This window comes from Heterodontus francisci, chromosome 8 (genome assembly GCF_036365525.1).
Source record: "Heterodontus francisci isolate sHetFra1 chromosome 8, sHetFra1.hap1, whole genome shotgun sequence".
Taxonomy (NCBI): domain Eukaryota; kingdom Metazoa; phylum Chordata; class Chondrichthyes; order Heterodontiformes; family Heterodontidae; genus Heterodontus; species Heterodontus francisci.
Genome location: NC_090378.1, coordinates 107,115,636 through 107,128,388, shown reverse-complemented (window position 1 = coordinate 107,128,388; position 12,753 = coordinate 107,115,636). Strand labels below are relative to the sequence as shown.

At 45.2% G+C, this 12,753-nt stretch overlaps 1 protein-coding gene across 2 annotated transcripts in view; it reads right to left on the bottom strand.

Annotated features, from left to right (window-relative positions):
* atf6 (activating transcription factor 6) overlaps window positions 1-12,753 on the bottom strand; it is a 516,610-nt gene that overhangs the window by 471,717 nt on the left and 32,140 nt on the right. For both annotated transcript variants that reach the window (XM_068037874.1, XM_068037875.1), the window contains exon 5: window positions 10,023-10,158. In XM_068037874.1, the coding sequence (XP_067893975.1) occupies window positions 10,023-10,158 (136 nt within the window). The remainder of the gene's footprint in view (window positions 1-10,022; window positions 10,159-12,753) is intronic.

Here is a 12,753-nt window from a genome sequence, read left to right as displayed (position 1 = left end):
AAGAAGCTAAGGCCAATTAGACTCTGTCAGCTTCCTCTCTTCCAGCTGCCCAAAACACCTTGATAACGTTCCCTCCTTAAGTAAAACCAGCTGTAAATATCCCAAGAACTAACAAGATAGAAGGAAGAGTAAACTGAGTTTTTAAGTTAAGACATTATAAATTGAGTTTGTTAATTTAATATACTCCAAACAAATTTTAGGTTGACAATTGCAATATCGCACATTCTAACTCAAATGTCAACATTTCTATCACTATACCATACATTACTTCACAACAACATCAAATAAAAATAAACTGGTGCTCAGTAAAACTGCCATCTATTCCATCCAAGGTATTTGGAGACCTGAAGCATACATTTTTCCCCTAATCCCACTGATAAACCAGAGCATTTTTCTATGTTGATGCATTGGCAAAGCACAAATGTTCCTTCTCCTTATGGATTGCAAGATGCTCAAACATTGTGAGACCGAGCAACATAAGGCAATATTAGGGCAGATGACCAAAAGCTTGGTCACAGAGGTAGGTTATAAAAGGAGTATCTTAAGAAGGAGAGAGATGCAGAAAGGTTTAGGGAAGGTATTCCAGAGCTCAGGGATTAGACAGTTGAAGGCATAGCTGCCAAAGGTGAAACAATGAAAATCTGAATGCACAAAGGCCAAAAATTGGAGGAATGCAGAGGATTGTAGGGCTGGAGGAGGTTAGGGATGGGTGAGATTATGGAGGAATTGGAAAACAACGATGAGAATTTTAAAATCAAGACGTTGCTGGACAGGGAGCCAACGTAGGTCAGAGAGCACAGGCGTAATGGCTGGATAGGACTTGGTGCGAGCTAAGATGCAGGCAGAGTTTTGGTGAGCTCAAATTAATGCAGAGTGCAAGATGGGAGGCCACCCAGGACAGTGTTGCAATGGACAAGTCTAGAGACAACAAAGGCATTGATGAAGGTTTCAGCAGATGAGCCGAGGAAGGGGCGAAAGCAGGGGTGGTTACAGATGTGGACGTAGGCAGTCTTGGTGATGGAATACGTGGTCTGAAACTCATTTTGGGGACAAGTACATACACCAAGGTTACGAACAGTCTTGCTCGGAGAGTTGCCAGTGAGAGGGATGGAGTCGGTAGCGAGGGAACGGAGTGTGTGGCGCGGACCAAAGGCAATGGCTTTGTTCTGCCCAATATTTAATTGGAGGAAATTTCTGCTTATCCAGTACCAGACAAACAAGGTGACAAATCAGAGACCGTGGAAGGATCGAGAAAGGTGGAGTGAGGTAGAGCTGGGTGTTATGAGCGAGGGACCTGGCATTGTGTTTTCAGATGATGTCACTGAGGAGCTGCAGGCAGATGAAAAATAGGAGGGGGCCAAGGATAGATCCTTGGGGAACACCACGGTTAATGGTGCAGGGGCTGAAATAGAAATCTTTGCAGGTGATTCACTAGTTACAACTGGATAGATCAGAATGGAACCAGGTGAAGGCAGTCCCATCGAGTTCAACAACAGAGGAGTCACTGGAGGAGGATGGTGTGGTCAACTTTATCAAAGATTGAAAGCAAATCAAGAGAGATGAGGAGGGATAGTGTACCATGGTCACAGTCACATAAGATGTAATTCGGAACTTTAAGGGTCATTTCAATACTATGGCAAGGCAGAAGCTTGAGTGGAAGGATTCAAATATGGAGTTGCAGGAAAGATAGGTAGGGGCTTGGGAGATGGCAACACGTTCAAGGATTGGAGAAAGGGAGGGTGGTAGTCGTTTGCCAGGACAGAGAGGAAAAAAAGTGGATTTGTGGAGGGGAGGGGTGCTGACAGAAGATAAAAGGGAGGGGGAAACAGTACTTCAGGTGAGGGAACCATTAAAAATATCAGCTGATATGGGTACCAAGAAGGGAAATTGGGTGGTCAGTGATTTAGTGGGTATAGGGTTGGAGAACAGGAGGTGGACGTCACCTTTGAGAGAGAGAGATGGGAAAAACAGGAGAGAAACTAGAGTAATATGTGGCTTCAGGGCTACAGTGGCAGGTAGCGTAGGATGGGGAATGGAAGTGGCAGAGACAGCTGACTGAATGGTCTCAATCTTCATGACACAGTTGTCCATGAGCTCCTCACACTTGTTGAAGATGCAGGAGACAGGAGAAGAGAGGTTTCAGAAGATTGTTTGTAATGAAGAATAGAAGTCAGGGGTTATCCATGATGATATGGGAATAGTGAACAGCTTTGGAAGATGAAAACAGAATCTTATAGTGCTTTATGTGGTCTAGCAATGAATGGCAAAACCAACTGTCTGCCATAAAAGTTCAAGTCCGTGTCCCTTGAACACAAGGGAGCAGAAATGAGTTCCCGACCAGGGAAGATGACCAGGTGAGAGCAGGACCACTCAGCTGGACAACAGTTGAGAGGCATTGGATAGGGATGGTGTGGTCAACCGTGTCGAAGGCTGCAGACAGGTCAAGAAGGACGAAGAGGGAAAGTTACCTTTGTCACAGTCACACAGGATGTCACTTGTGTCTTTGGCAAGAGCTATTTCAGTACGGTGGCAGGGGAAGAAACCTGATTTCATGGATTCAAACATAAAGTTCTGGGAAAGATGGGAATGTATTTGGAAGGCGACAACGTGTTCATAGAACAGTACAGCACAGTACAGGCCCTTCGGCCCACGATGTTGTGCTGACCCTTTAACCTACTCTAAGATCAGACTACCGATATACCCTTCAGTCTACTATCATCCATGTACCTATCCAAGAGTCGCTTAAATGTCCCTAATGTATCTGCTTCTACTCCCACCGCTGGCAGCGCATTCCACGCACCCACCACTCTCTGTGTAAAGAACCTACCTCTGACATCTCCCCGAAACCTTCCTCCAATCACCTTAAAATTACGCCCCCTGGTGATAGTTCTTTCCGCCCTGGGAAAAAGTCTCTGGCTATCCACTCTATCTATGCCTCTCATCATCTTGTACCCCTCTATCAAGTCACCTCTCATCCTTCTTCGCTCCAATGAGAAAAGCCCTAGCTCCCTCAATCTTTTTTCAATAAGACATGCCCTCCAGTCCAGGCAGCATCCTGGTAAATCTCCTCTGCACCCTCTCTAAAGCTTCCACATCCTTCCTATAATGAGGCGACCAGAACTGAACACAATATTCCAAGTGTGGTCTAACCAGGGCTTTATAGAGCTGCAGCATAACCTCGCGGCTCTTAAACTCAATCCCCCTGTTAATGAAAGCCAACACACCATACGCCTTCTTAACAACCCTATCAACTTGGGTGGCAACTTTGAGCGATCTATGGACATGGACCCCAAGATCCCTCTGTTCCTCCACACTGCCAAGAATCCTGTCTTCAAGCCTGCATTCTGCATTCAAATTCGACCTTCCAAAATGAATCACTTCACACTTTTCCAGGTTGAACTCCATCTGCCACTTCTCAGCCCAGCTCTGCATCCTGTCAATGTCCCATTGCAACCTACAACAGCCTTCCACACTATCCACAACTCCAGCAACCTTCCTGTCATCGGCAAACTTGCTAACCCAGCCTTCCACTTCCTCATCCAAGTCATTTATAAAAATCACAAAGAAGAGGTCCCAGAACAGATCCCTGCAGAACACCACTGGTCACCGAGCTCCAGGCTGAATACTTTCCATCTACTACCACCCTCTGTCTTCTATGGGCCAGCCAATTCTGTATCCAGACAGCTAAATTTCCCTGTATCCCATGCCTCCTTACTTTCTGAATGAGCCTACCATGGGGAACCTTATCAAACGCCTTGCTAAAATCCATATACACCACATCCACTGCTCTTCCTTCATCAATGTGTTTTGTCACATCTTCAAAGAATTCAATAAGGCTTGTGAGGCTTGACCTGCCCCTCACAAAGCCATGCTGACTATCTCTAATCAAACTATGCTTTTTCCAAATAATCATAAATCCTGTCTCTCAGAATCCTCTCCAATAATTTGCCCACCACTGACGTAAGACTGACTGGTCTGTCATTCCCAGGGTTATCCCTATTCCCTTTCTTGAACAAGGGAATAACATTTGCCACCCTCCAATCATCTGGTACTACTCCAGTGAACAGTGAGGATGCAAAGATCATCGCCAAAGGCGTGGCAATCTCTTCCCTCGCTTCCCGTAATAACCTTGGGTATATCCCGTCTGGCCCCGGGGACTTATCGATCCTCATGTCTTTCAAAATTTCCAGCACATCCTCCTTCTTAACATCAACTTGTTCGAGCATATCAGCCTGTTTCACGCTGTCCTCACAAACGACAAGATCCCTCTCACTAGTGAATACTGAAGCAAAGTATTCATTAAGGACCTCCCCTACCTCCTCAGACTCCAGGCACAAGTTCCCTCCACTATCCCTGATCAGCCCTACCCTCACTCTGGCCATCCTCTTGTTCCTCACATAAGTGTAGAACGCCTTGGGATTTTCCTTAATCCTACCCGCCAAGACTTTTTCATGTCCCCTTCTAGCTCTCCTAAGTCCATTCTTCAGTTCCTTCCTGGCTACCTTGTAACCCTCTAGAGCCCTGTCTGATCCTTGCTTCCTCAACCTTAAGTAAGCTTCCTTCTTCCTCTTGACTAGCTGTTCCACATCTCTTGTCATCCAAGGTTCCTTCACCCTACCATCCCTTCCCTGCCTCATCGGGACAAACCTATCCAGCAGTCGCAGCAAGTGCTCCCTAAACAACCTCCACATTTCTGTTGTGCATTCCCCTGAGAACATCTGTTCCCAATTTATGCTCCCCAGTTCCTGCCGAATAGCATTGTAATTCCCCCTCCCCCAATTAAATATTCCCATCCCTCTCCATGACTATAGTAAAGGTCAGGGAGTTGTGATCACGATCACTGAAATGCTCTCCCACCGAGAGATCTGCCACCTGGCCTGGTTCGTTGCCAAGCACCAAATCCAACATAGCCTCCCCTCTAGTCGGCCTATCTACATATTGAGTCAGGAAACCTTCCTGGACACACCTGACAAAAACTGCTCCATCCAAACTATTTGCACTAAGGAGGTTCCAAATCAATATTCGGGAAGTTGAAGTCACCCATGACCACAACCCTGTTACTTCTGCACCTTTCCAAAATCTGCCTCCCAATCTGTTCCTCCGTGTCTCTGCTGCTATTGGGGGGTCTATAGAAAACTCCCAACAAAGTGACTGCTCCTTTCCTGTTTCTGACTTCCACCCATAATGACTCAGTAGACAAACCCTCCTCGACGACCTCCCTTTCTGCAGCTGTGATACTATCCCTGATTAGCAATGCCACTCCCTCACCTCTATTACCTCCCTCCCTATTCCTTTTGAAACATCTAAACCCCGGAACATCCAACATCCATTCCTGCCCCTGTGATATCCACGTCTCCGTAATGGCCACAACATCGTAGCTCCAAGTACTGATCCATGCTCTAAGTTCATCACCCTTATTCCTGACACTTCTTGCGTTAAAATAGACACACTTCAACCCATCATACTGGCTGCAAATTTGCCCTGTCAACCGTCTAACCTTCCTCACAGACTCTCTGCACTCTGTATCTGCCTGTTCAACAGCTACCCCATCCACTGATCCGTAGCTCCGGTTCCCATCCCCCTGCCAAACTAGTTTAAACCCTCCCGAAGAGCTCTAGCAAACCTCCCGCCCAGGATATTGGTGCCCCTCCAGTTCAGATGCAACCCATCCTTCTTGTACAGGTCCCACATTCCCCAGAAGGTATCCCAATGATCCACATATCTGAAGCCCTCCCTCCTACACCAGCTTTGTCGCCACGTGTTCAGCTGCACTCGCTCTGTTCCGAGCCTCACTAGCACGTGGCACCGGTATCAATCCTGAGATTACTATCCTGCTTGTCCTGCCTTTCAGCTTCCAACCTAACTCCCTATATTCGCTTTTCAGGTCCTCATCCCTTTTCCTAGCTATGTCATTGGTACCGATGTGTACCACGACTTCTGGCTGCTCCCCCTCCCCCTCAAGAATCCTGTCGACTCGATCCGAGACATCCCTGACCCTGACACCCGGGAGGCAACATACCATCCGGGAGTCTCGTTAGTGACCACAGAATCTCCGGTCTGTTCCTCTAACCATTGAATCTCCTATCACCATCGCTCTCCTATTCTCCCCCCTTCCCTTCTGAGCCACAGAGCCAGGCTCAGTGCCAGAGACCTGGCCACTGTGGCTTTCCCCTGGTAGGTCCCCCCCCCCAACTGTATCCAAAACGGTATACTTATTATTGAGGGGAACGGCCACAGGGGATCCCAGTACTGTGCGCCTATTCCCTTTCCCTCCCCTGACGGTCACCCAGCTACCTTTATCCTGTAACTTAGGTGTCACTACCTCCCTATAACTGCTCTCTATCACCCCCTCAGCCTCCTGAATGATCCGAAGCTCATCCAGCTCCAGCTTCCTAACGTGGTCTGTGAGGAGCTGCAGTTGGGTGCACTTCTCACAGGTGAAGTCAGCAGGGACACAAGTGGTGACCCTCACCTCCCACATCCTGCAAGAGGAGCATGCAACTGCCCTAGCTTCCAGCCCCTCCGCACTAAATTGACAGAAGAGATTTTTTAAAAAAGGAAAACCTTACCAAACCCTCCACACAAGAGTTCTTTTTTTTTTTGGTTAGAGGAGGAGGAGGATGGGTGGGAGACACTACACGTGTTGTGTTTCGGGTTTAGCCACTGCCCGAATATATAAGTTCACTTACCCAGCAGTCTCCGTGTCCGCCGAATCACGAGGTAAGTACTTTATAGCTCAACATACCTTCCCGGCTGCCCCCTGGCTCGCGCTCTCACCGCTCAAATGGAAGAAATACCCACCAATCGCTTACCAGCTCTCCTGTGACGTCACACTTCAATTTTTGCTGATCAAGTAGGTCCACAGAACAGAACAGAGCGCTCTCGCTGCTGCTTCTAATAGTTAATTATAACAATTTAGTAAGGATTTAATAAGTATTTATTTATTTATTTTAAATTAATTTATTAATTAGTGCTAGAAATGTCAGTTAGAGGGGTGAAGTGCTTCACCTGTGGGAGGTCCATGACTCTTCCAGCGTTCCGGATGACTACATCTGCAGGAAGTGTACCCAGTTGCAGCTCCTCACAGACCGCATGGATCGGTTGGAGCGGCAACTGGATGCACTTCGGAGCATGCAGGTGGCAAAAAGTGTCATAGACAGGAGTTTTAGAGAAGTGGTTACACCCAAGGTGCAGGCAGATAGATGGGTGACCACTAGAAGGGGCAGGCAGTCAGTGCAGGAATCCCCTGTGGCTATCCCCCTCCCTAATAAGTATACTGTTTTGGATACTGTTGGGGGGGATGGCCTATCAGGGGAAAACAGCAGCAGCCAGAGCAGCGGCACCACGGCTGGCTCTGTTGTTCAGCAGGGAGGGGCAAAGCGCAGAAGAGCAATAGTTATAGGGGACTCTATAGTCAAGGGCACAGATAGGCGCTTCCGTGGACATGAAAGAGACTCCAGGAAGGTATATTGCCTCCCTGGTGCCAGGGTCAAGGATGTCTCTGAACGGACAGGGGGCATTCTGAAGGGGGAGGGTGAACAGCCAAAGGTTGTGGTACACATCGGTACCAATGACATAGGCAAGAAGAGTGACGAGGTCCTGCAGGGGGAGTTTAGGGAGTTCAGTAGAAAGTTAAAAGACAGGACCTCTAGGGTTGTAATCTCTGGATTACTCCCTGTGCCACGTGCCAGTGAGGCTAGAAACAGGAGGATAGTGCAGCTAAACATGTGGCTGAACAGCTGGTGTAGAAGGGAGGGTTTCAGATATCTGGATCATTGGGATCTCTTCAGGGACAGACGGGACCTGAACAAGAAGGACGGGTTGCATCTAAACTGGAGGGGCACAAATATCCTGGCTGCGAGGTTTGCTAGCGTCATTCAGGAGGGTTTAAACTAGTGTGGCAGGGGGGTGGGAACCAGAGCAGAAGGACAGCAAGTGAAATAAATGAGGGGGAACTAGTAAATAAGGCCAGTAGGACTAAGAGGAAGAGCAGGCAGGGAGATGTTGTGGAGCACAGCTGGACTGGTGGTCTGAAGTGCATTTGTTTCAATGCGAGAAGTATAACAGGTAAGGCAGATCAACTTAGAGCTTGAATTAGTACTTGGAACTATGATGTTGTTGCTGTTAGAGACTTGGTTGAAGGAAGGACAGGATTGGCAGCTAAATGTTCCAGGATTTAGAAGCTTCAGGCGAGATAGAGGGGGATGTAAAAGGGGTGGGGGAGTTGCATTACTTGCTAAGGAGAAAATCACAGCTGTACTGCGGGAGGACACCTCGGAGGGGTTGTGCAGTGAGGCAATATGGGTGGAGCTCAGGAATAGGAAGGGTGCAGTCACGATGTTGGGGGTTTACTACAGGCCTCCCAACAGCCAGCGGGAGGTAGAGGAGCAGATATGTAGACAGATTTTGGAAAGATGTAAAAGGTAACGGTTGCAGTGGTGGGTGATTTTAACTTCCCCTACATTGACTGGGACTCACTTAGTGCTAGGGGCTTGGATGGGGCAGAATTTGTAAGGTGCATCCAGGAGGGCTTCTTGAAACAATACATAGATAGTCCAACTCTGGATGGGGCTGTACTGGACCTGGTATTGGGGAATGAGCCCGGCCAGGTGGTCGGAGTTTCAGTAGGGGAGCATTTCGGGAGCAGTGACCATAATTCCGTAAGTTTTAAGGTACTTGTGGATAAGGATAAGAGTAGTCCTCGGGTGAAGGTGCTAAATTGGGGGAAGGCTAATGATAACAATATTAGGCAGGAACTGAAGAATTTAGATTGGGGGCGGCTGTTTGAGGGTAAATCAACATCTGACATGTGAGTCTTTCAAACGTCAGCTGATTAGAATCCAGGACCAGCATGTTCCTGTGAGGAAGAAAGACAAGTTTGGCAAGTTTCGGGAAGCTTGGATAACACGGGATATTGTGAGCCAGGTCAAAAAGAAAAAGGAAGCATTTCAAGGATGTTGGAGAGGAAAAGGAGGCTGGAGATTGAATGGTAATTTGGAAGGGCAGTGGGGTCAAGGGCTGGGGTTTTTTTTTTGGAGAAGGGTGATGCTGGCAGAATTAAAGGCGACAGGGACAATACCTGAAGAGAGAGAACCATTTACAATATTGACTAACATGGGGACCAAGAGGAAAAATTGGGTGATCAGCCGTTGAGTGGGAATAGGATCAGCTGGTCAGATGGTCTCGATCTTTGTGACAAAGACGTCCATGTGCTCCTTGTGCTTACTGTTGGAGGTGCGAGTACAGGGTAAAGGGGAGAGGGGTTTAAGAATACAGTCTGCAATGGAGAAAAGAAACCAGGCGTTATCTTTGCATTCCAAGATGATCTCGTAATAGTGAGCATTTTTAAACAGACAAAAGCAGGACCCAATAGTATTTCAAGTGGTCAAGTGGCAGTGGATGGCTAAACTAGTTGTCCGCCATATCCCTTCCAGTCTGCATCCCTTGGACTTAAGGGAGCGGAAAGGACAGCCAAACCAGGGGGAATGGCCAGGGTGAGAGAGACTGAACTTTTTATTGGGGACTAGGGAATCAAAGGTGGAGGTGAGATGCAGTTGAGCAAATCAGTAGCTGCAGAAATACGGCAGTAAGTCGAGGGCCAAAGGCTAGATAGCGGATATTTTGAAAGTGCATTTCTACGTGCATAGAGGGATAGTTTATTCCAGGGACAGATACAGAAGGAAGGAAGGAAGGAATACAAGAAACACAAAAGAGGAAATTAGCTTAATCATCAGCTTCTTTTTGAACAAAAGACTAATCAAAACTCCTCTTGAAATGATCTAATACAATATGAAGCTCGAGCACATCAATAACCATACCAGGTCTGTCAGAAGGTGATAATCTGGGTCCTATACTATTTTTTAAACACATATTTGATGGATGAAATGAAATAAAGATAAGCAGTACCTTGCAGTTACTGTTGCCAATTCACATGTCGCTTTCAAATGAAAGCCTGACTTGCAATGGAAAAACATGCTGAACATTTATCAGAGGTAATCTTAAATAAAATGCAGAATTCATACCTGGTGCTAACTCATCAGGTTTTGCCTCAGGTGAGGTCTTGACTTTTAACTGTCGTACTGGAGAAGAACAATCACTTGTATTACTGCATGGTGGAACTGGGGAAGACTGACATGATGAAGTGAAGAGCAGCTCTTCCTGTTTTTTAAAAAAAAAAACATAAAAGCTACAGTAATTATATTAACAATACTATTGGGATTTTATGCACTTACAAAGCACAGCTACCCACATGTGCATTTTGATAACACTATCTTACTGACCATTTCAAAGCAACTCATTTTATGTGAAGTGTACTGGCATGTTTGAGAGAGACAGTAAATTCAAATTCTCCTTTCAATACCAAAGCCACTGCATACTATAATAGACTGATTAAGAAATCCATGACAATTTGAGTCTTTCAGTTTTGACAAGAAGTTGCAAAGGGAACATGAACTTGTCTTCTTGTCATAGATGCTAACTGACATGCTTTATATACTGCCAGCATTTTCCAATTTTATTTCTCACGTGGTAACCCATCAGCATACTGCATCACACAGCCAGCTGACCAAAACCAAGTACCAACGGACACAACTTTTTGTCACTTGAAGTTCCTTCATTTCCCCTTCCGCTTCTCGCAGAAGGTAGCATGGTTATCAACTGAACTGTCCATTACTGAAGTAGAGCAATTGCAAAAATGAACTGCCATTGAGGTAGCTTTAGAAAGAATGAACAAACTTGCATTTATATAATGCATTTCATAACCCCAGAACATCCCAAAGTTCTTCACAAAAAATGAGGTACTTTTTAAGTTTAATAACTTGTCAAGTAAGGCAGCAAGCCAGCTAATGTGTACAGTAAGATCCTACGAACAGCAATGACATAAATGACCAGATAATCTCTGTTTAGTGATGTTGGTTCAGGGATAAATATTGGTCGGGGCACCAGCAGAACTTCCCAGTTCTTCATCAAATAGCACGATGGGACACTCAGAGCATAACAGATATACATTTAACTTCTCATCCAAAAGACAAAGTTCAGAACTGCACTGTCAGAGACTATCAGCCAAGAATATGAGCTCAAGTCTCCAGTGTGGGTCTTTAACATACAATCTTCTGGCTCAAAGACAAGGGTGTTACCTTTGAGCCATAGCTGTCAACTTGGGGGAAAAAAAACAGACTGGAGAAGAATGCCAGAGTAAAACAGAGTCTGGTCAGGAAAATGGGACAGCCAGATTCAGCAGGTGAGCATGATGGGAGAAAACAGATGAAGCAGTAAATTATCAATAGGAATTATTGAGAGTTGGATTAGGACAAGTAAAAGGCTGGGAAAACAGGAAGGAGAAACAGAAGACAAAAGATTGATGGGTGTAAACATCATGGAAAGCCAGAGGGAGATAGATTAGTTGGGGTGAACATCATTCAAACTATGTACAACCCTTAATATCTCCTTCCACTATTTCAAAAATGGCAGTTCTGAGATTTAAGACCATTTGTATCCTCGACTACCACAAATAGTTCTTCCCACCTGTTTTGGTTGTTGCTGTAAAAAAAAGCTTTTGCAGACTGACTGACTTACCATTTTCATGAATTAAAAATGTTAAACAATGTTGTTCTTTGTTATGCAAATTGGCACATGAAATGACAGACTTGTTAAATACTTGATATCGGTCTTCACTGTAGAGGAAAAGGATAAATTATTGGAAATACAAGGAAAATTAAATCAAGGGAGGAACTTGCTAAATTTAATACAAGTGAAAAAACGGTAATGGATAAAATGTGAGTAAAGATCGATAAATCTCCAGGTTTCCACCACAGCGTATTCCAGGATGAGGAAATTCTACATGCTCGAGTCATAATCTTGCAAAATTCTTGACGCAGGAATTGTTCCCTTGGATTGTAAAATTGCCAATGTCACAACATCATTTTAGAAAATCAGGAGAGATAAACAGGAAATCATAGCTTATTAAGCTAACAGCTATTGTGGGAAAGTTAGTGGAAACTGTTACTTGGGACAGAATGACTGAGAATTTGAACCAATATTAACTGATCCAAGACAGCCAATATGGAACTGTAAATGGCAGTCAAGTGTTACGAGCTTAGCTGAAATTTTTGAAGACATAACTGAAGTGGTGGATAAGGTGGTGTCTCTGCTGTTACTTAGATGGAATTTGATAAGGCTCCACATAAGAAGCTTGACAAAATTAGTGTGTATAAAATTGGAGGCAATCTGTTGACATGGGTAGGAAATTGATCAGGAGGTAGGAGACAGAGAAGGGATAATAGATATGTACGCTAATTGGCAGGCTGTAAATAGTAGTGTCCCCAACGATCAGAGCCTCAGCTTTTCACTGTATTTAAAAACCACTGACGAGAGCACAGAGAGCCATAGATCCAAGTTTACAGACAACACTAAATTAGGTGGCAGAATAAATAGTGTAGATGGGTCATAATGCTGCCAAGAGACAAAGATAGATTTAATCAGTGGGTAAAATTATGGCAGATGGAGTTTCGCGTGGGGAAGTTTGATCCCAAGAAAAATAGATGAGTATTTTCTAAATCGTGAGAAGCTAGAAACTGTGGAGGAGCAGTAAGATTTAGAGATCCATGTAAAGAAATCAAAAGTGAATGGCAAGGTACAAAGAAAAAAAAAAAAATCAATAAGTTTAATGGAATGTTGCCCCTTACCTCAAGGGGCTGGAATACAATGGGGTAGAAATTATGTTACGGTTATATAAAGTTCCATCTGTAGTACTGT